Source organism: Geotrypetes seraphini, chromosome 12 (genome assembly GCF_902459505.1).
Source record: "Geotrypetes seraphini chromosome 12, aGeoSer1.1, whole genome shotgun sequence".
Taxonomy (NCBI): domain Eukaryota; kingdom Metazoa; phylum Chordata; class Amphibia; order Gymnophiona; family Dermophiidae; genus Geotrypetes; species Geotrypetes seraphini.
Window position 1 is genome coordinate 119,388,447 of NC_047095.1, and position 21,705 is coordinate 119,410,151.

The 21,705-nt window shown below is 43.3% G+C and overlaps 1 protein-coding gene across 2 annotated transcripts in view; it reads left to right on the top strand.

Annotated features, from left to right (window-relative positions):
* Positions 1-20,814, top strand: part of LOC117346347 (polypeptide N-acetylgalactosaminyltransferase 6-like) — a 52,885-nt gene extending 32,071 nt beyond the window's left edge. The window contains exons 1-11 of one of the 2 annotated variants that reach the window (XM_033915750.1): positions 8,303-8,332; positions 9,584-10,093; positions 12,561-12,733; positions 14,678-14,827; positions 15,074-15,308; positions 15,400-15,517; positions 15,634-15,834; positions 16,084-16,215; positions 18,216-18,317; positions 20,169-20,321; positions 20,492-20,814. In XM_033915750.1, the coding sequence (XP_033771641.1) occupies positions 9,633-10,093; positions 12,561-12,733; positions 14,678-14,827; positions 15,074-15,308; positions 15,400-15,517; positions 15,634-15,834; positions 16,084-16,215; positions 18,216-18,317; positions 20,169-20,321; positions 20,492-20,653 (1,887 nt within the window). In that variant the 5' untranslated portion in view covers positions 8,303-8,332; positions 9,584-9,632 and the 3' untranslated portion in view covers positions 20,654-20,814. Of the gene's footprint in view, positions 1-8,302; positions 8,333-9,583; positions 10,094-12,560; positions 12,734-14,677; positions 14,828-15,073; positions 15,309-15,399; positions 15,518-15,633; positions 15,835-16,083; positions 16,216-18,215; positions 18,318-20,168; positions 20,322-20,491 lie in introns of those variants that run through there. The other variant, XM_033915751.1, reaches the window with a different exon arrangement.
* Positions 20,815-21,705: the final 891 nt, after the last annotated feature.

Genomic DNA, 21,705 nt, shown 5'->3' on the forward strand with positions numbered 1-21,705 from the left:
TCCATCCATTTTTCATATGCACACTTAATACAAAATGGTAAGCACACTGTACACAGAGAAAATGTTAACTTATATTTCGGGGGGAGGGGGGTTCAAACAGGTCAAGGCAGATTACTTTGCATGTCACCACAGTGACAAATATAAAGCAAAATATAGACAGCAGATATAAAGTCACAAAACTGACACATTTTGATCATTAAATTGAAGAAATCTTTCCTACCTCTGGTGATTTCATGAGTCTTTGGTTGCATTTCTTTCAGACTGCATCTTGTTTGTTTGTTTTTTCTCTGCCTCCTGCAAACCTCTCCTCCAGACCCCATTTCCTTCACCAACCAACATCTCTTGCTTTGTCTTTCCGTGAGTCCAACTTTTTTTCTTCCTCTTTCCTCCACTCCTATTGGCAATGTCTCCCTCGCTGTCCATCTGTCTTGAGAGATCCAGGTATCTCCCACCCCCTCTACTGCACATCATTTCTCCCTCTATCATCCCCTAGATCATGTGCAGCATTTTTTTTATCACCCCTCTCCAGCACAATGCCACTTCTCCCTCCATCACTGTCCAACATTCCTCCCCTTTTACCACCATATCCAACATTTCTCTCTCATACTTCTAGTCCCCATGCATCGCTACCTCACACCTGCGTCTGCCTAATTTTCTCCTTTCTCCATGTGCACCATCTCTCACACTTGTGCCCATCAATTCTTTTTTTTATTCCCTCCCTGACATCACCTTTGTCCCAAAATTAAGAGGCACGTCGGGAATCCCTGCATTCCCCTCCCTAAAGCCAACCTGTCCACAGAAGCCACAGGGGCTCCCTTCCTCCCTGCCTGCTGCACCTCCCCAATCCCTGAAGCTAACCCTGTTACTTCATTGGGTCTGGACTCACTCCATTCTCCCCCAGCAGCAACTCTGCAGAGACAACACCTGCAGTGATTTCACAAGCCTTCCCTCTCAATTCTGACATCTGAGAAAAGGATCCAGGTTGGCTACACAGTGTGTGAGGTGCTGCTGGGAGAGGAGAGCCAGTCCAGCTCCAATGAAGTAACCAGGGTTGGCTTGGGGGGGGGGGGGGGAGTGGGGTTGCGCAGGAGTGATCCCTGGAAGCAGTGGGCAGGCATGGAGCAATCCTGGCAGCAGCCAGGCTGCGTCCCCCCATATTAAGCCACCACTGTTTAAAAACCCTATCTGGAGGATTACTACTTCCCTGCCTCTCATCCAAAAGGTGACAGAGGAGAGAGGTTGAACTGTATAAGAGTGAGTGTAGCAGCCCATTTGCCTATCTCAATCTCACAGCTTCTTGTTAAAAGTCAATTCTATCTGTATTTGCTCCCTTTCCAAATAGAGGGATTTCTCATGAGGTCAATAAATGATCCAATCTTCCTTTATCACTAACTTTGATTCCTGGCCCTCTCAACCATCTCCTTCCTTTGTATCCTTGGTGATTTCAATATTCATGCTGAGGACATCTGACTTCTATGCCTATGTTTCTTGCTCTTAACCCTTTCAGGACCATAAGGATCGTAGGCCAATTTTTGTGGTTTTGACGACCTTTTTATGGTAAAAAGGGCTTGCAGATGCCAAAAAATGGATTTTTTTTGTGAAATATCATTATTTTTATTTAAAAAAATCACACTTCTGGCTTATGGACAGTGTGGCAAGTGAATCTTCTCGTCAATCTGGCAATGACGCTAATGAATGAATGTCGGAACCAGTTTGTTTACATAAAGGCAGTATCCTATGGAATCCGTACATATCAAATTTAGAACTGTAGACTATCCCAATCAAAATTTATAGGATTTTAAAGTTATGGAACAAATATGTCCCTTGGTCCTGAAAGGGTTAATATCCTCTTTCAGGCTTTAGCTGTGCTGCAGTAGTTACCCCTATGCACCAAAATGGCCACTGCCTTGATCTTGTCCTTCTCTAACTCAACTGCTGACTGCTCCGCCTCCAAATTCTTCCACTCTAACTTTTTACAATGCCACTTGAAATGACAAATCCTCACCAATATGTTCAGAATTCTTCAGGCAATTGACCTGTATGGCCACTCGTCTCTCTCCAACACCACACTATGTAAATCTGTTAACAGTCTCTTCCTATAATACTATTCTCTTGATACCCTAACTTCTCCCATGTTACATCCTGTAAGGCACGCTAAAATGCCATCCCTGGCTGATCTCTAAGATCTGTTACTTATGTTTCTGTACCCAATCTGCAGAATATCACTGGTGCTGACTTCCCTTCAAATTCCTTGCTGGCCTTTTCAATCTGCCCTTTGGCTTGAAAACTAGACCACTACGCCCGCTCAACTGACTTCTCTGGAGTCCAACCATTTGTCTCTCTTGCCATGCTTGACTCTACACAAGATGCCCTCACTTCTGACTCCTTTGCTTTCTCCCCAGACTGAGTACTTCATGATGAGCTTCACAAGATTAACCTCAAGTTCTTAAACCAAATTGCCTTCCCTTCCTCCCATCCACCTTTTTCTTTCTTCTCTGAACTCAGAGGAGGAACCCGCACATTTTTTTTGTACTGCCTCAAACTCGCTGCCTGTTCCTCTGATCCATATCCTCAACCAATCATTCTCTATATTGTGTCTGTACCTGATGCCTTCAAACATGCACCACTAGAATTCAAATAACTGTTGGCTCATCTGGCATATAACCTAAAAATAGGAAAATTTCCTTCAAATGAGGGACATTATAATCACCCCATTGTTAAAATTAAGACAGTAGCTATAGCAACAACAAATTATAGGCAAATTGCTTCAATTCCATTCTTTAAGATAATAGAAGGTCTTGGTCAAACTCAACTGCTGGAATATGGGAACCACCACTCTCTCCTGCATGATTCCCAATCAGGTTTTAGACTTCTGTACAGCACCGAGACTATGATTACTGACTTTCTAGACCCTTTACACCAGGGGTGTCCAACCTGTGCCCCAAGGGCTGCATGCGGCCCTGCCCAAGGGCAATGCAGTGTGTTCCTCTGCTGCCCCTAGGTGTTTACCATCTTGCTGGCTCCTTCCTCTGTCTTGCTGCAGCGTTTGCGCGGCCCCAGAAACATTTTGTTTTTTTTGGCTAATGCAGCCCAGGGAAGCCAAAAGGTTGGACACCCCTGATTTACACACTTTGGTTAGCAAAAGACTCTGGTGCCTTGGGTGATGCAATTTGATACGAGTTCCACTTTTGATTTGGTTGATCATAAATGGCTGGAATGCCAATGGAAGAGTGTTGGAATGGTTCCACGGGTTTCTCACAACACGAACTTACCAAGTCTGACTTAATGACGCTCTATCAGGTAACTGGAGCAATTGATGCAGAGTCCCTCAAGGGTCACCATTGTCCCCTTTATTCTTTAATGTCTATACATCTCCACTATGAGATAAGCTATCTGGGAATAAAGCAGTTTAGTTATGCAAGTGACATAACTATTAAGATTCCTAGTTTAGATTATTTTTCTCAAGTTACAGAAGTATTTAGACTAATCGAACAATGGCTGACTGAATTTAGACTGAAACTAACTTCAGAGAGAAAAATAAACTTTTTCTCACCTCCCCACATCAACATGTGCTCTGCAGACTCAAGGGGGAGGGCTTTGGAGTGGGTTGGGGTAGGTTGAGGGATGGGGGGATTAGGGACTGGGAGTTTTATATCTGTCTAAAACACAAACTCGGTGAGCAACTTAGTGTTCTTGCATATGGGCAACCTTTATACGCCTTTCGGTAAGTTGTACTGATTATCATTGTATACTGGAACCCTGATGTGGTAATTTTATTTGTATGCTTATGTTCCTCTCTTCCTCTGTTTTGTAATCTTGGATTGCTCTGAGTTGCTTTAAATAAAGTTTTTTAAAAAAAAAAATCACATCACAACATCTCTGACTATAAACAACGTGAGTTACCCAATTGACTCATCCATTAAGACCTTGGGTGTAATCTTGGACAAGAATCTGACGGTGAAGAATCAGGTGGATGCTCCGGTAAGGAAGAGCTTTCACACTGTATGGAAGCTCTGCTCAATCAGAGCATACTTTGATGTCACCTCATTCAGAACCTTTGTTCAGTCCCTGGTCCTGAGTCAATTGGACTACTGTATTGTTGTTTACTCGGCAGGAACACTGAGAAACTTGCAGAGATTGTGCATTGTCCAAAATGCAGCGGTGAGACTCATTTTTAAGCTAAAGAAGTCAGACCGTGTCACTGCCTTCTTTCGCAAATTGCACTGGCTGCCAATGGAGGCTCGGAGTGGGTTCAAGTTTGTGTTTTTTTGCTATAAAACCCTGTTTGGTCTTACCCTGAGTTCCCTCACGAGTTCATTTTCACACTCAACATACTAGACGTTCAGAAGTCAATTTCCTTTTTCCTATCAGGCAGCGTCCTGGAACAAAGACTTACATCTCTTAATAATAATAATAATTTATTTCTTATATACTGCTATACTGTGAAGTTCAAAGCGGTTTACAGTAAAGATACATTTTTACAGTACATGGGATGCAAACGGTTTACAATAGAGATACATTTTGTCAGGACGTGTTATGCATGGGGAGAGAGGGTAAGAGTTAGTCTCAAATCTAGAATTGGGGAGGCGAGGTAGAGAGGAGCGCCGTAGCGAGGAAGAGGAGGTTGGGCATTTAGAATTTGTTAAACAATCAAGTTTTCAGGGATTTTCTAAAGCCTGCGTATGTAGTGGCCTCAAGTATGGGTTTTCCAAGCCAAGTGTTCAGCCTAGCTGCCTGGAAAGATAATCATGGCTTCGAGCACTTATTTAGATTTCGGGAGGCATTTGAAAACATATTTCTTCACCAAGTATATAGGAAACTGACCCCCTCCTTCACTAACGCGTAGCGTGGGATTTAGCGCCAGCAGCGGGGTAACTGCTCCAATGCTCATAGGAATTTTATGACCGCAGGAGAAGTTACCGCCGCTGCCTGTCCTAAAACCCACGCTACACGTTAGTAAAGGAGGGGGCTAAGTTATTCTATTCAATTATAACAACTTTCTCTTTTGTAAACCGTGTAGAGCTTCACGGTCCTGCGGTACATAAACAGAATGTTATGATACAAGGAAAATTTTTTTCAAGTCAGCCTATTGAATTGACTGTTCAATTTGCTTTTCCTGTCCAATTGAGCATTTTGTAGCCTCTTCTCACACACACCCCCACCCCCCGTCTTTGCCCTCCAGCCCCATCCTGCCACTGTGGTGTAAACAAAATTAAACAGACTTTTCAGCTCTCTGTTAGCTAGCGAGCATGAGCTAGGCCCCAACCCCAGCTCTGGCAGGATACACATTTCAAATCTGACATATGGTAATCACAAAATAGAAAATAAAATTATTTTTTCTACCGTTTGTCTGGTCATTTTATATTGAAATCATGTTGGTCCCAGGCTTAGGTCAGGGGTCATCATCGTCCTCCACCGCTCATACAACAGACCCAAATGCCTTAAGAATTGCTTTAAAAACGCAACCAGGACTGAAAGCAAAGACATCAGCAACCGCCATCGTTCTGAAAACAGTCGGCACAAGGTGAACAAAGTCCAAGACTAAAACTGTAACATCAGGAATTTTGGAAGGATGGCAAAGACACCCTTTAAAGATCACCTGAATTGAGATAGCTGGTGAAGAATGACTTTATTTTATTATTTATTTATTCAATTTTCAATACTGTTCTCGCAAGGGTGCTCATAATGGTTTACATGAATTTATTCAGGTACTCAAGCATTTTCCCTTGTCTGTCCCTGTGGGCTCAAATCTATCTAATGTACCTGAGACAAAGAGGAATTACGTGACTTGTCCAGGGTCACAAGGAGCCGTGTGGGTTTGAACCCACAACCTCAGGGTGCTGAGGCTGTAGCTTTAACCACTGCGTCACTCTAGAAATCAAAATGGAGTAATGGTGAGCCAAGTATAGGACAATCAAACCATTGTGACATCACTGCTGAGGTTGGCTCTTATTGGTGGAATGAGGCATTACGATGCCACAATACCAGCTCTGGTTAACCAGAGGCTGGAACCTTTCACACTATTTATTTATTCAGTTTTCTATACGGTTCTCCCAGGGGAGCTCTGAATGGTTTACATCAGTGGTCTCAAACTCAAACCCTTTGCAGGGCCACATTTTGGATTTGGAGGTACTTGGAGGACCTCAGGAAAAAAAAATAGCTAATGTCTTATTAAAGAAATGACAATTTTGCATGAGGTAAAACTCTTTTTTCCTGTCTGTCCTGGTGTGCTCACAATCTATCTAGTGTACCTGGGACAATGGGGGGGATTAAGTGACTAGCCCAGAGTCACAAGAAGCAGTGTGGGTTTGAATCCACAACCTCAGTGAGCCTGAGGATGTATCTGTAGTCACTGTACCACACTCTCCTCTGATTCGTAGCATTCATGCTTTAAAAAATTGCAAGGTAGCAGTAGAGGAACTGGTGAATATCAGCAGGGGTGACCTGAACTTTTAGGAGTTGGGAACTCGCTCCACCTCTCCCGCTGCCCAAATTCAGCCAGATCTTCATGATTTCAACAGCCAAAAAAACCCAAACCTCAACCCAACCCACAATAGGCATGCAAGGAAGATAATGCATAGGAAAAGGGCACATATATATTTATGGTGGAAATCGTGACTAGATCACATTTGCAGACTCCCTTACCCTAGAGCAGTGGTTCTCAACCCCAACCAGTCGGGTTTTCAAGATATCCCTAATGAATATGCATGAGAGAGATTTGCATACCTGTCACTTCCATTATATGCAAATCTCTCTCATGCATATTTATTAGGGATATCTTGAAAACCCTTGAAAAGAGCGGTTAATTCACTAGGGCAGTGGTTATCAACCCTGTCCTAGGGGACCCCCCCCCAACCAGTCAGGTTTTCAAGATATCCCTAATAAATATGCATGAGAGAGATTTGCATATAATGGAAGTGACAGGTATGCAAATCTCTCTCATGCATATTTATTAGGGATATCTTGAAAACCTGACTGGTTGGGGGGGGGTCCCCTAGGACAGGGTTGATAACCACTGCCCTAGTGAATTAACCGCTCTATCAGGGAAGGGAAACAGAACCATGAATTTGAAAGAAATAGGGGCTGGACCAGGTACCGCCAGTACCCATCTCTTATCATCAACACACGGAGTGAACACAGCACAAAGGATGGCACGGATAGCCAACAGATTACGTTTATCAAAAGGAGAACCCGGAAATCCCAACAACCACAATATTAGATGCACACCCAACAGGAAAAAAAAAAAAAAAGAGAGACCTAGAGATAGCACAGGAACAAAAAATACTCCAGACCGATGAGGAAAATCACTAACCTCGGTCTCAAGCACAGGGAAAATCAAACAAAATCAGATGGGACGGATTACAGAAGGATACCAGACCCCCGCTCACCTCTCTACCTGTCTCACTGAAGGAGTCTGGGACTGGTTTTCCTGAGTTTTAAATTAAGTTTTCTCTTTAATAAAATGCTGAATTATGTTTAGCTGCAGACCTAACTTATCTCATGTTCTAGCCTGCCTGCACTGGGTGTTTTAGCTTGGGCATTTTAGCTTTTTATAGTTATTTCAGCATCCACGATATTGTATTCCGCCCTCCTGGACATGTAACAGAAAGACTGCAGGGCTTAGATAAGTGACCTGCTAGTGTGAGCTTAGCACCAATGATTGTTAAGAAAAGTAACACGTGAGAAGTTTTTTCTAGAATTCAGTTGTATAGCCAGAAAAATGAATAAATATCTCTGTAACTTCCTGGTTTTGGCACTTCTGAAGCTACCAGCTTGGGGCTCAGGGGTCAGCATATGCTGAATAAAATATACCTGTCGCTTTCTTCAAGTCTCTATGATTTGTGGCTGGCCAAAGTGACCTTTCATCACTAAGATTACACAGAGCACGTGCATGCACACCGCATCTGCACAAACAGCGCAAGCCAAAAGAGAGCGCCCCCCCCCCCCTTCTGGCTATAGTGTTTAAAACCTATTTCTGCAAGCTGGGGTGCGGGGTGGGAAGAAGGAGGCGGGGAGCTTTCAGAACCCTGCTAGGTTCTCTAATCTGCAGCCTCCTCCTTCCCCTCCCCCACCCTGCTAGCCATCGCTGCTGCCTAACCCAATGCCTGCATATGTGAACCAAAAAATTAAATTAACCCCCCCCCCCACAAAACTATTAAGAATGTTACAAGAAGGAAAAGCAATATCACAATGTTTATCTTAGCAATTTTTTTTAATGATTGAAATTAATTAGCTCAGCCACCCCATGGCCTTGGGGACAGCTGTATTTAAAGAGCTCCTCCAGGGTTGGGACTTTATGGAGGTTGGGGGTGTGGTTCTGTTCCAGTAACAGGTGAGTGAGGTGCATTCAGAAGGGCTTGGAGCAAACTTTCTAGGCTCATGTTTCAATTTCTTTGTCTCTCTCTTATTTAGAAATGATGGGGTATTGAGTATAAGGAGTGGGGGGACTTTCTATAACTCTGCTTTTGTTTCATTTTAGGAGTAGGTTATAGTTTTGAGCTGGAGAATTGGTGTTAATCTGTTGTGGTGCCAATTATTTAAGACTAGAAAAGAAAATATTCTAGGTTTAGTTATTCATTCTTTTTCTTTCTTTTATTTTAAGTGTTCTAACCTGGATGCTGTCTGTTTTCTGATGTTTAACTGATTCTCTGTGGCATGCAGTTAAATTCTACCTTCAAAAGCAATGTGTGCTATAGCATTTTTAATTGGGTTGGTACAAGTTTCTAAATCTAGCCAGTAGTAACTTTCTCCCTCTATATGCTATGTGGAGCAGTAGTTAATGACTAGATATGATGCTTTACAGTTGTAATTCAAAGTGGTTTTCTGTCCCATGAGGACTTAACTTTGTACCTGAGGTAATGAAAGGGTGGGGGTCAGTTAAGTGACTTCCCCATGGTTATAAGGAGCTCCTTATTGTCAGCCAATTCTTCTTCACCACTTACTTTCTGTTAAAGGCCCCTAAAATGTGTAGTAAAGCTATATTCTATACAGCAGTATGTCCCTCTTCTGTGGAGTAATGAACCCATATAGAAAGTGACTGTTATGTCTCTTGTATTCAAATACAAACACCAATTCAGTGGGTGACTTAGAAAGTGTTCATAAAAATGCAACAAGAGAATTGTAGCAACGGGATATCAAGTCTCTTGTTGCATTTTTATGAACACTTTCTAAGTCACCCACTGAATTGGTGTTTGTATTTGAATGAAAATAGACTCTTAAATTAGTATATGTGAAGAGGATGGCTCAGACTTATGTCTCTTGTATGACATGTTATGTTCAAGAATTTTCTATTGGTAGATAGAGAATAAGAGCTTAAGTTGTTTTTGCAATTGAGAGGTAAATGCCCCTGGAGAACATGATAGAAGGGTATAGTAGACCTAATCTTCAAAAGCAACCTAGATATGTCTTTAGATCCAGGACACTCCTGCGGGTTAAGATATCTATTGATGTAGGCAGCCATTTTGTGCTTTAGTGGAGAAAACTGGGGTTGGGCTTCACCCATTTCCTGTCTAGAGAACAGATATGCTTGAATAACAGAATGCCTCTTTAATCCTTGTTGTGTCTTCTTTCCCATTCCCTTCAGCCCCTCCTCCCTTTTTATCCCCTCCCCCCCTCTTTTCAGGGTCTGGGCCATGCCTCCCTTACGCAGATATGCGTGGAGGGTGCGGCGCCGAATACTGCTGTTGGCCTTCTTCCTCATCATAAGTGTCCTGATTCTGCGTCGTATGCAGTGGTCCTCTTCTAAGATCATAAGGGTGCCGCAGCAGGAGGAGCCGTCCTTTAATATCAGGGATTTTATGGTCCCTGTTAAGAATGTACACAGCGATGACGGCATCCCTCTGCAAGAGAATGAAGGGCCCAAGGGCTGCCTCCCTGGCTACTATTCTGCTGCTGAGCTCCAGCCCCGCTTCAAGAGGCCTTACAGTGCACCCTGGGCCCCTGGCGCAGGGGGACTAGCATACCAGTTGTCGGATCTGACGGACGAAGAGACGATGGAGCTGAATATGGGCTATGAAACGTATAACTTGAATGTCTTTGTCAGCGATCGTATCTCTCTGCATCGGGACCTTGGACCAGATAGCAGACCCCCTGAGTAAGATAAGAACAAAATTGTGTGTGGGGGTACAGTTTTTATCATGTGCTTCTTTCTTTCCTTATGCCCCCTTTATCTCTACACAGAGCTTAGTTTTCTTATAGATACCATGTAAGGTTACTAGCGAGCCTTGTGTCGGTAGAAACAGTCTGAGCGTGCTCTGGCTTTGTCCCTATTGCCTCTATAAATTTGTAGGCCTAGTTGATGAGCAAGAAATACATAACCCTGCATGCAATTGGGTAATGCCAGGACTTGGCTAAGCCTGTCCCAGATGACACTAGATGATTTTATGTAATTCTTCTTAACCAAGTATTGGTCATAAACAGTTTTTAAAAACTTAATCTTAATTCTCTTTGCTGAGGTTATGGTTGGACTAGAGTCCATGTCTAGGTTTAATGTTCAAAGAAGTCATGGGGGGGGAGGGGAGGTTGATAAACCCGAGCAGCTAAAGTAATAACTAGTGAGAGAATGAAGGAGTTGGTCTTAATCCATTTAGAGCAGGGATCTCAAAGTCCCTCCTTGAGGGCTGCAATCCAGTCGGGTTTTCACGATTTCCCCAATGAATATGCACTGATGCATGAGATCTATGTGCATGCACCGCTTTCAGTGCATATTCATTGGGGAAATCGTGAAAACCCGACTGGATTGCAGCCCTCAAGGAGGGACTTTGAGACCCCTGATAAAGAGCTACCTATTGTATTAGATTTTTAACTTGCTTGAAATTTGGACTTGTCAAGGAGAACCAGTTAATCTGAGGCTGAGAGGGTGGCTTGACAACAGTCAGTTTAAAAGGTGTTTAACAACAAAGGCAGGGACAGGGATAGATCACACCATCCACATTGGGGATATGATTTCAGTCTTAAATCACAGCAGGGAAATGGCAGGCAGGGCAGGCCTGGTCTTGCATCAGCAATTATTTCTGGTCTACTTTGCATAAGCACACCAAGAGTTGGCATGATCTTCCATGCAACTGGGCTAGAGTTGCTGATCCCACAATGGGGCATCTTCAGTCTACACTACGATGAGCTTTCTATAGCGCTCCTGACGTATGCAGTATGGTATCGTCCCCGCTCAAAAGAGCCTATAATCTAAACAGACAAGAGACGAGATGTCATGGATACATTTAAGGGGAACAGTTAATCTGCTGGCTGTAGCTGGATTTGCTGAAATTATGTAGCATGGTCGAAGCAGGAAGTTCTAACATGCAACGCATTGTTCTTGGTTACAATTGTACTAGATAGTTCCAGACTTAACAGACTACACTTAAAAAAACAACCTGATTTAGACAAAGCACTTTCTAGCTGGGGGGAGCATTTTCAAATGGGTTAATGTACCATGACAGTAATGAATATCACTTGTAAGCAATGCTCTAAGGGTTGGTCAGGTGCATGGAGACTTCTTATTTTTTTTTTTTTTTTTCCCCCTCATGAGTGACAAGTTCTAAAATTTAAACAATTTGCAAGTAATTTTTCAACAACCATAATCTGAGCAATACTCCTAAAATGTAGGAGCGACTTGCTCAGAGGGGATGTTGGGGATGACTTCAGAACTCAGATTTGCTGCTAGCATTGGGTTGAAGAGACCTGTCAGAGGGTGTAATGTAAGAAATATCTACACTGGAAAATCTTTTTAATGATGGCAACTGGCACCATCTTCCACCACACTGCTGTAGTTTCTCAATTATGGATGTTGGATACCTGAGAAAGAGCCTCTTGGTAACGAAATTTGTTAGCCTACAAGAACAAGAAGGCATTTGGAAAAATTGAAAGGGGACAGATTCAGAACCAATGCTAGGAAGTTCTTCACTCAAAAGGGTGGTGGACACCTGGAATGCGCTTCCTAAGGGTGTGATAGGACAGAGCACGGTATTGGGGTTCAAGAAGGGATTAGATAATTTCCTGAAGGAAAAAGGGATAGAAGAATACTATACAGGTCCTGGACCTGATGGGCCACCGCATGAGTGGAAAACTGAGCATGATGGACCTCTAGTCTGACCCAGCAGAGGCAATGCTTATGTTCTTATGCCTCTGATGGAATCAGGGAGGCATTGGATCACTGTACTTCCTTATTTCAGTATTTATTTATCACTTATATCCTAAGTGGTTTATATTCAGGTACTTGAGCAATTTTTCCTTATCTGTTTCGTTGAGCTCACAATATTTCCTAAAGTACCTGGGTCAATGGAGGCTTAAGTGACTTACCCAGGGTCAAAAGGAACAGCATGGGGTTTGAACCCACAATCTCTGTGCTGAAGCTATAGCTCTAACCACTATGCCACACAGTCCCACACAAAATTCTCTGGGTTTAGGTTCAGGAGACAGTGCCTGGGAGCAAGGGATGGAGTAATGTCTCTTTAAAATGCTGATCTTTCCATAGCTCTAGTGTACCCCTGAGACAATCCTTTATTGCTTATGATTTTGCTTTCTGCACTAACATAACCTACTCCTCTTGTCCCCTCCTCTGAAAGGTGTTTGGCGAAGAAGTTCAAGCGCTGTCCGGCCCTGTCCCCCGTCAGTGTGATCATTGTCTTCCACAATGAGGCCTTCTCAACTCTGCTGCGTACAGTCTGCAGTGTCCTCTACACTGTACCCCGCTTTCTCTTGCTTGAGATAATCCTTGTAGACGATGCCAGTCCCAACGGTAAGCCACCCCCACCTTATAATGGATGTCGTCTCTTGGAGAGGGGATAGCATCAGATGCGAGGGAACATAGGGAATAATCTCCCCCCCCCCCCCCACTTGGTTTGACTTCCATGGTGGTCTGCTTTCTGTGACCACAGCTACTGTTCTCTGGCTTAAGTGAGGGAAATGAGGTCTATTCCTCAGTTGTCTGTGAATGACTTCATACCCCTCAGCTTTCTTCCATCTCTGGAAAATGCTAAGGAAATGGTTACCAGACACAATAGTGTAGCCTAAAACATCGAGACCCTGGGATTTCTTGGCATCCTAATTGGTAAGGTACCAACCAAGCATTTCCCCAAGTTACAAGTGACTGGCCATTTTTATTGGGTTTATGAAATCACTTAAAGAAACTTACATAGTTGGTACATCTTCCAACTGAATTACAACTGCTTCATTATTATCCAATGATAAACTGCATACTCCAATTTCAAGTTGCATGGTTTCTTAATATTTCATTAGTAATATTCCCTAGCAATAGTAATGACTTGGGAACACCCCTTAGCAAGTGATAACTATTTTAGTGTATTGCACATCTTGTAACATGTTCATTTAGGGCATACTGATCTTGTTCCTAGTCCCTAGAACATAAGTATTTCTATTAGTTTTTTGTTTTAACACTTGCCAGTAATGCTAACAAAGCAATATCCTTTTATTGTGACTCTGAAGCAATTCTCTATCCTTCACCTTCATATTTTTATTTGTGTATATGTATATAGTCTGTCTTCAGAAATCCCAGTCAAGGGGCATCTTATACATACATATTGGGAAGAGTTGTACTAACTTGCTTCCTTAAGTGCAGTAAGCTCATAACAGAGTAATCGGAAGACTGAGCTGATCATAATTTCTCTCCTTCCCTGTATTGCACACAGGATAGGTCCCTGTTACAATTCTATATAATAGCTTCTTAACCTAGTCCCCAGAGCACACCTATCCTGTTGGGTTTTCAGGATATCCCTAATGTGGCTCTCTAATTCTCACTCCTTTCTGGCTGATGGCCAAGATCTTCTGTACTATTGGGATGCCAAAGACAAGGAGAGGATGATTGACCAGAACTGGAAGAACCTACTTCACACAGGGGTAGTAGATGATCCTTTTTGCCTGAGTGGACCAAGATCCAGGATTGGCATTAAACAGGACAGTTGCTAAGGGTGTCCATGTTGCAGATGCTCCTAAGCCTGCTTTAATGCTGAAGGAAATGTAGCCTGTGGTGGGCTTTGGGGGCTCCTTCCCAAGTTTCTGCCCAGGGGCCCCCAATATTCCCATTGCTGACCCTGCTTGGGCCATGGGTTCTACCCCATTCTGCTATGTATGTTCAGGTTGCTTTTGAACAAGGAACTAGACCATTCTTAATCCTAGAGAAAGTTGAGGGTGTAAGTAGAACTTGATGATTCTACAATTAAACAGATTGGCATGGAGATGGGTGTAAGCCTGCAACTAGAAGCCCAGAGCTGCTGTAGAATAAAGTTAGGATTAGCCTAGCCAGGGGTGCCCAACCTTGGTCCTCAAGGACCACAACTCATTCAGGTTTTCAAGATTTCTCAATGCATGTGCATGATATCTATGCATGCATGGCCTCCGTTGTTTCCATAATCATAGGGGAGATCTTGAAAGCCTGATTGGGCAAGAGCCCAAAGTTGGAACCCCTTAACATATTCTAGGGGTTGTCAACCCAGGTCTCATGACACCTAGACAGGGTTCCAGGATACTCAACTAATATACATGAGAGAAATTTGAATACAGTGTCCTCCTTTTGTATGCATATTCATTGCAAGTATCTTAAACCTGACAGGGTTGAACACCTGGCCTAGACTGACCCAATAGTGTTGTCCAATGGGAGTTACTATGTATTGGTTCTGATGAACATTTGGTGGGCGATGGGGGGCTCCTTTTCTCCCATCTACAGAGGACATGAAAAGAACACTGGATGAGAATGTGAGATTGCTGGAGGTGGTGAGGGTCCTACGGCAGCCAGTGAGGAAGGGGCTGGTAGGTGCCAGATTGCTGGGAGCTGAGCAGGCCAAAGCAGATGTACTGGTTTTTCTGGATGCCCATTGTAAGTAGAGGCCCCACCAGAGGTGAAACTGGTTTGAGGGGGCACAGGAATAGCTGGAACCAGGAGGGGAGCATTTGGTGAAGGAAACGGGACACTGCACTTGGAGGTTACTTAGCTGGTGGCAGATTAGGCATTCAACAGCATGTGTGATAAACATCTCACTAGCAAGAGGTGCCCTGGTACTTGGTATTCTTCCCCCCTCCCATTTCAGACTTCAAGGGTACCTACGTCTCCTCTCACCTGTAGGCGAGTGCTGGCCAGGGTGGTTGGAACCACTTCTGGAGCGGATCGCTTTGGACAACACCCTTGTTGTGTGCCCCGACATTGTCTCCATCAACATGCATAGCTTCCAGTTTAAGTGGCCTACCCCCAAGCGCTCGAGCCATGCCCGTGGAATCTTTGACTGGTCACTGGTGTTCATGTGGGAGCCCCTACCAAAAACCCTAGAGTCTGTCCGGACTGACGAGACTCAGCCCATCCAGTAAGTGACACCATCCTCTCCCCCAACTGTCTTTGCTGCTCTGCTTATTCTTGAGGGACAGGACTTGACAACTTTCTCTTTGTGTATCCAGGACACCGGCCATAGCTGGGGGACTCTTTGCCATCTCCAAATCCTACTTCCAGCACATTGGGACCTACGATCCAGAAATGAAAATCTGGGGAGGCGAGAATTTGGAAATGTCTCTTAGGGTAAGAAATGGGAAGCGGAAGCAGGCTGCATGCCTGCTATGGCGTCTTGCCAGGAGATGGGAGGGGTTATGCAGGAGGGTTAAGTCTTTCCAAAGATGTTACTTCTCCCTCCTTAGGTATGGATGTGTGGAGGAAAGCTGGAGATTCTGCCCTGCTCAGTGGTGGGTCACGTCTTCCGCACGGAGAGCCCTCACAGCTTCCCTGAGGGAAGTTCTGTAATATCACGGAACCTGGTACGACTGGCTGAGGTTTGGATGGATGAATACAAGGTGCTGTTCTATAACAGGGTTATGGAGGCTGCCCGTATATTCAAGGAGGTAAATATTGGGATTTTGTGCTAAAATACCCCCCTCCCAATCTCATTGTTGGAAGACCATAGCTTTATTAGTTTCATGTACCAGGTATAGCAGAAAACTTAGTTGGGGGGGAAAGGGGAACCAAATTTCTGACCATTTCTCTGAGCTAGTTGAAGCTAAGGCCCCAGTGGCCCACCCCATTTTGCTAAGTGTCATGAACAGAGGCCTGAGAGCTGACTTTTTGTTTTGTTCTCTCTTCTATCTGTCTAGAAGTCATACGGGGACCTGAGCCAGAGACATCAGTTGCGAGAGCGGCTGGGCTGTAAACCTTTCAGCTGGTACCTGAAAACCGTCCGCCCAGACTTCTTTATCCCAGAACTCAACCCACGCTTTTATGGTGTTGTGAGTACTCTAGGCCTCTGTATAAGGAGATGTTTAGTGGTGGGCAGAAGGTGTGCTGTGAACTCACGAGTTGCCAATTAAATCTCTTAATGCCTGAATCTTTTTCTTGAAGGTTTTTATAAATTGAAATCTAGAGCATTGCTATCTGGTTCTGAAAGGCTGTACTTTCAACAGGGCTGTCCCAAGTGGCGCAGCCACATAGCATGCTAAGAGGCTTGTTGGCAAAGGGTACAATTCGGGCTATGGATGTTTCCCTGAGATATGATCAAGGCCTGCATCAAATTTGGAGAACTGAGACTATCTAAATATAAGGACATAGGCAAGACAAGGCAGAAGTATTGATTTTAAGGTATTTTAAATGTATTGTATCTGAAAAAGCAAAACCTTTTTTCATTGGAAAAGGTGTCCCATTGTAATGGGTTCAAACTTGGGCCCATGTTCTCTAAACAGCACCTTAACTTTAGGTGCCACTAGTAAGTGCCCTACCAGCACCTAAATTAAGTTTAAAAAATGCTCTTTAAAAGAGGACTTAAATACAATTTTCAAGGCGCCAAAGAAGCGTTGGAATCGCACCTCTAGAGGTGCTTCGTAGTACCCAGCACCACTGTGGGTATGGCTAGGGTTACCAGACATCCAGATAAAACATGTCCTTTAAGGACATGCCTAGGCATCACGATGGCTTTTCAAAACCTGGCACTTTGTCCAGGTTTTGAAAAGTTTCCAACTAGTGTCGGGACAGCATCTGCAGGTGCAACACAGTGACAATCGTGCACGCACGGGTACTGTCCTGACATGGGAACACGTGTAGGGAGGCGAGGCTTGTGGTGTGACTAGGGTGGACCTGGGGGCATGACCATAGGTCCAGATTTGTTTGGAAAAATCTGGTAACCCCCCCCCCCCCTAGCCTAACAAGAAGTGGTCTAGGTGCCAAAGGGCCTACATAAACAAGATTCTCATCAAACATAGGTGCTGAAAATGTAGGCCTTAAAACCCTGGCCTACACTTTTAGTATCTACCTTTGCTGGAGATGTGACTCTAAAATCAGTCAAACGCTTTGGCAGGGCCACATTATGGATTTGTAGGTATTTGGAGGGCTTTGGAAAAAAATAGTTAATGTCTTATTAATGAAATGTCAACTTTGCATGAGGTAACTCTTTAAGGCTTTCCTTTTGGCTAAGACTACATAATATTGTAATGTATAGCTAGACATTATCAAGAAACTGCATTTTACTTTTGTGATTTATGATAAAACATACCAAGGGCCTCAATAGTACCTGGCAGGCCACATGTGGTCCCTGGGCCATGGGTTTGATATCACAGATCTAAATGATGCAGTCTTGTGTTAGTGGCCATTGGTTGTTTTGTCAGTTTATAGAATCTGGGCCTTGGGAGTTTAGCATTTCTTAGCCCTAAAGGGCTTACAATCTGTACTTAAAGTCTCGTGTGTTAATTATTGTAACATAGGAAGTATATCCAATTATATATTGGGATTTCTGCGTAGCCACTTCAGTATCATTGCTTAATCTTTCTCAACCGCATAGAACTTCACGGTATTGCGGTATATAAGCTGTTATTATTATTATTATTATTATTATCTCAGTATTTCAGAGGCTAAGGCAGGAAGTTCATCACAAAGAAGCCAAGAGCTTTATTGGTTCCTCCCATTTTGCTACAAATGAACCAGAAGAGTCTGACACTGCAAGGCAGCATAACTCATGATTGCTCTTGAGTGTGGGGGGTAAGGGAGCAGTATGTATAGGGGCACATGGCACCTTCAGAATGGTTAACATCAATATGGTTTGAGCTGAATTCCAAGGCAGCTCGAGAGAGATCCTCCAGCTGGGGACTTAAACTGGTTGTGATGCCCATCTGTGGGTAGGGGACTTCAAGACCACAGCAGACATGCTGTATGTTTAAATGCCTGGTGAAACTTTCCCCAGTGGCCCAGTTCTAAAGCCCTGGCACTGTGCTCTTTAATTCATACATACATTATTTTGTAGATGCTGAACAAAGGTCTGAAGATGTGCCTAGATGCTAGTGAGATGCATGATGGAAGGGCTGAAGTAGGCATAAGTAAATGCCATGGAGACGCAGATACACAGGTAAGAAGGTAGTTTCTTTGTAGGTGGAGGAAAAGGGTACATGTCTGTAGTAAGGGCCAGATCTGATCTGCATAGGGTAGGGGTGGGCTAAGTCCTTAAGGGCCATAACCCTAGCTAGGTTTGAAGTTTCCACAAAGGGAACAGGCATGATTACTGTCTATATGCAGATGGATGTAAATGTATGTCATACCACTCAAGCAGCCAATCTATTGACAGCATCCCTCAACTACAAGACTTTTAGAAAAGAAATAGACCATATTCTTCAAGAAAACTCTGAAAAAAGAAAATACCACAAGTCTCAAACTCCACCTCTCACTAAAGCCAACTACCCCAAACAATTAACCTTACCCATCTCTTGCTCTCTTTGAAAATGACCAATTTTTTTTGTAAGACATCTTAGATAATTCTTTTGTAATCCGCCTTGAACTGCAAGGTAATGGCAGAATAGAAATCCCTAATGTAATGTAATACCTATTCCCTTTGTGGAAACCTCAGATCCAACGTGGTTATGGCCCTCAAGACTGTGGTAGGGTGGCAATTACTCCTGGCAGAATTCTGTGTGCACATTTTGCACATTCTGCAAGTTCTTTTTAAATCTGACAACACTTAAATATATTTTTGCTAATTATCTTGAATTTAACTAAAATTCAAACTTGTATGAGGAAAAACAAAACCCTTTTTCCTCCCCCCCCCCACCCCATAGGCCCCCTTTACTAAATGTTACAACACTGCTCCAACACATATAGGAATTCTATTAGCATCGGCATTTGGCACTCCAAGCTGCGGTAAAAACAGCTACCATGGCTTAGTAAACGGGGAGCTGGCTATCTAGCAGAAGAAATTAATCATTGTAAAACTTCTCTGCATCTCTAGTTAGACAGCATTTATACAACTGAAGGATAGGCTACATTCTGAGCCAAAAAAAAATCAGATGCCTGTTATGGACAGCTTGCTATAAAGGTCAAATATCAAACCATCTCGGGGAACTTCCATCCAAAGATTGGAAGAAATGCACTTTGGATGACTGACACCTTTTTCAGGTTCAACTGGTAGGCCAATAACCCTTCAAATAGCTTGAACATTGTGTTATCAAAGAACTGGTCCCATGGAAGCCATTTACTACTCTGAGATGAAATGTGCTATTCAGCCCACAATTAGGTTTCTCTTAGTCAATGATTTGATATTTGACCAGTTTTGTATAAGTTATTCTGACCATAGCAGGGGTCTGGGCTTCGGTGTGGAAATTCAGTACAATGTCCCCAATCTATCCTGTGTACCTTGGAATGCTGCTGTTAGCCTAAAGAGCTGGTGGGAAGATTGCCTTTCCTCTACTGCAGTCTTCCTGAAAAAGTAACATCTAGGGTGGGCCTACAGTAGAGGGAAGCCTGAAGCATCCATGCTGGATGCCTGATGTCACCAGCTATGATTTGGGCTGCAGGAGAAGGGGGTCAAATTCTGTACAGGGAACACTGGTAATTCTGCATCCCTTCCCTCTTTTCCTGTCTCTCTCCAAAATGTACTCTGTTCTCAAATGCTGCTATGGCTCCCCCACAGAGTAAACAAAGTGGGGAGAATGGGCTTTAGCACTTGATCATGCCTCTGCTGAGCAACATTCTGATGGGGGAGAGATGCTGGACATAAGGCCAAGGTAGGAAATAGCAGAACTTGGGAGCAGGAAAGGAGATACTGACTTTAGGGGTAGGATGCATAAGGCTTTCAGTTTTGTGCCCTACCTCCAAGGCAGGCCAATATTTAAGGTACAGATGCCCTCAGACAAGCCCTGTATATAACTCGAGTTAGCCAGCATGCACTGTTGTGGGAAAACATTGAACATCTTTGTTTTTCTTTTAGTATTTTGAGTACACTTCCCTGAACGAGATCAAGCACAACGTCAACAGGGAGCTGTGTCTCAGTGTGGCACATCCTACCCTTACACTCCAGTACTGTGTGGCTCGGGATGGAGAAAGAAATGTACCTCCGTATCAATCATTTTCCTATGAGATGGTATGTGATTCTCTAGACTTAAAGTAAGTTACAAGACAGAGACAGATGGCCTTGCTCAAGGTCTGTCGCACCTCAGCTGGGGCTTAGAATGTAATAAACTGCCCCCCTCCCCCCAAGTTCCTTTGATGTCTTCATCTGCTAATTCTTTGTGTTTGGGTTTTTTTTTTCAGGACGGTCTGCTTCAGAGTCAAAAATTTGGCCTATGTCTTCAGGCTATGCGTAACACCCTGTTTCTGGCTTCCTGTACCTCAGAAGAACCCAGACAAGTCTGGGTCTTCTTCACTGAGCTGCCAGATGAGAGGCCAGATGATCCTAGAAAATCTACTGAATGATTCTCTTAGTTCTCTAGAACAAAGTAGTTTAGTTTTAAAGGGGCTGGGGATCTAGTAGAAGACCTTGGTTTACTTTTAAATTTTTGTTTTTAATATCCTGTAGCTAGGTTATGACTTGTAACACTTTGCATGTTAGTCTAATAAAGCATATTGAAAAAGCATCTTGATCTGGATCTTTCACTTTGTTTCTCTTGAAAAGCTTCTCTTTTTTTCTAGGGCTGTGTGCAGAAGCCTTTTGGAGAAGGGAGTTCCTCTAACACAAATTTGTGTGGAGCATGTGAACCATGACAAAAGGGGTGATTAAACCTGACCTAATTCTACTAATGCCTGGCCTAAGGTCAGGTTTATGTAAATTTGATTACAATATCATAATCCAATGTAATTTACATATTGGTGATCCTTTTTTGGCATACACTACATGCAAATCATGCATATTCACTGTAGATAATCTATAAACCAGCCTGGTAAGGGAGCATTCTAGGACTGAGGGGCAGGGGGGCTTCACAAAACCCACCCAAATTGCTCCAACTCCAGCCTGGCACCATGGAAGATTATCAGATATGCCAATTAAAAATGACTTACTCTATATAGTACTTAAAACTGTGCTAGAATCTTACTCGGAAATCATTAATTCACCCTGATTCCAGATTTTACTAAAGTGGTAAGAGCAGACAGCATAGCTGGTTAAAGATTTGAACAAAGTTTTTGGAGGAAAACTTTTTTTGGAGACATGGGAAGTCATTGCTTGCCCTGGATCATAGCATGGAATATTGCTACTCCTTGGGTTTTGGCCAGGTATTAGTGACATGGATTGGCTACTGGGCTTAGTCCATTGGTTTGACCCTGTAAGGCTAATAGATTCTTACAAGTCCATATTTGTATTTTTAGTTTAGAATGAAAATCATTAGATTGAAATGGGATTGCCCTCAAGCTGGTTTACCTTTATCCAGAATAGGGCCATGTTAATGGTTTTTCACTTTATTGGCTATACTGCTAGAGAGCAAAAGCTACCCCAGAGTACAATACAGTATATGATAAATGGGTAATGAGGA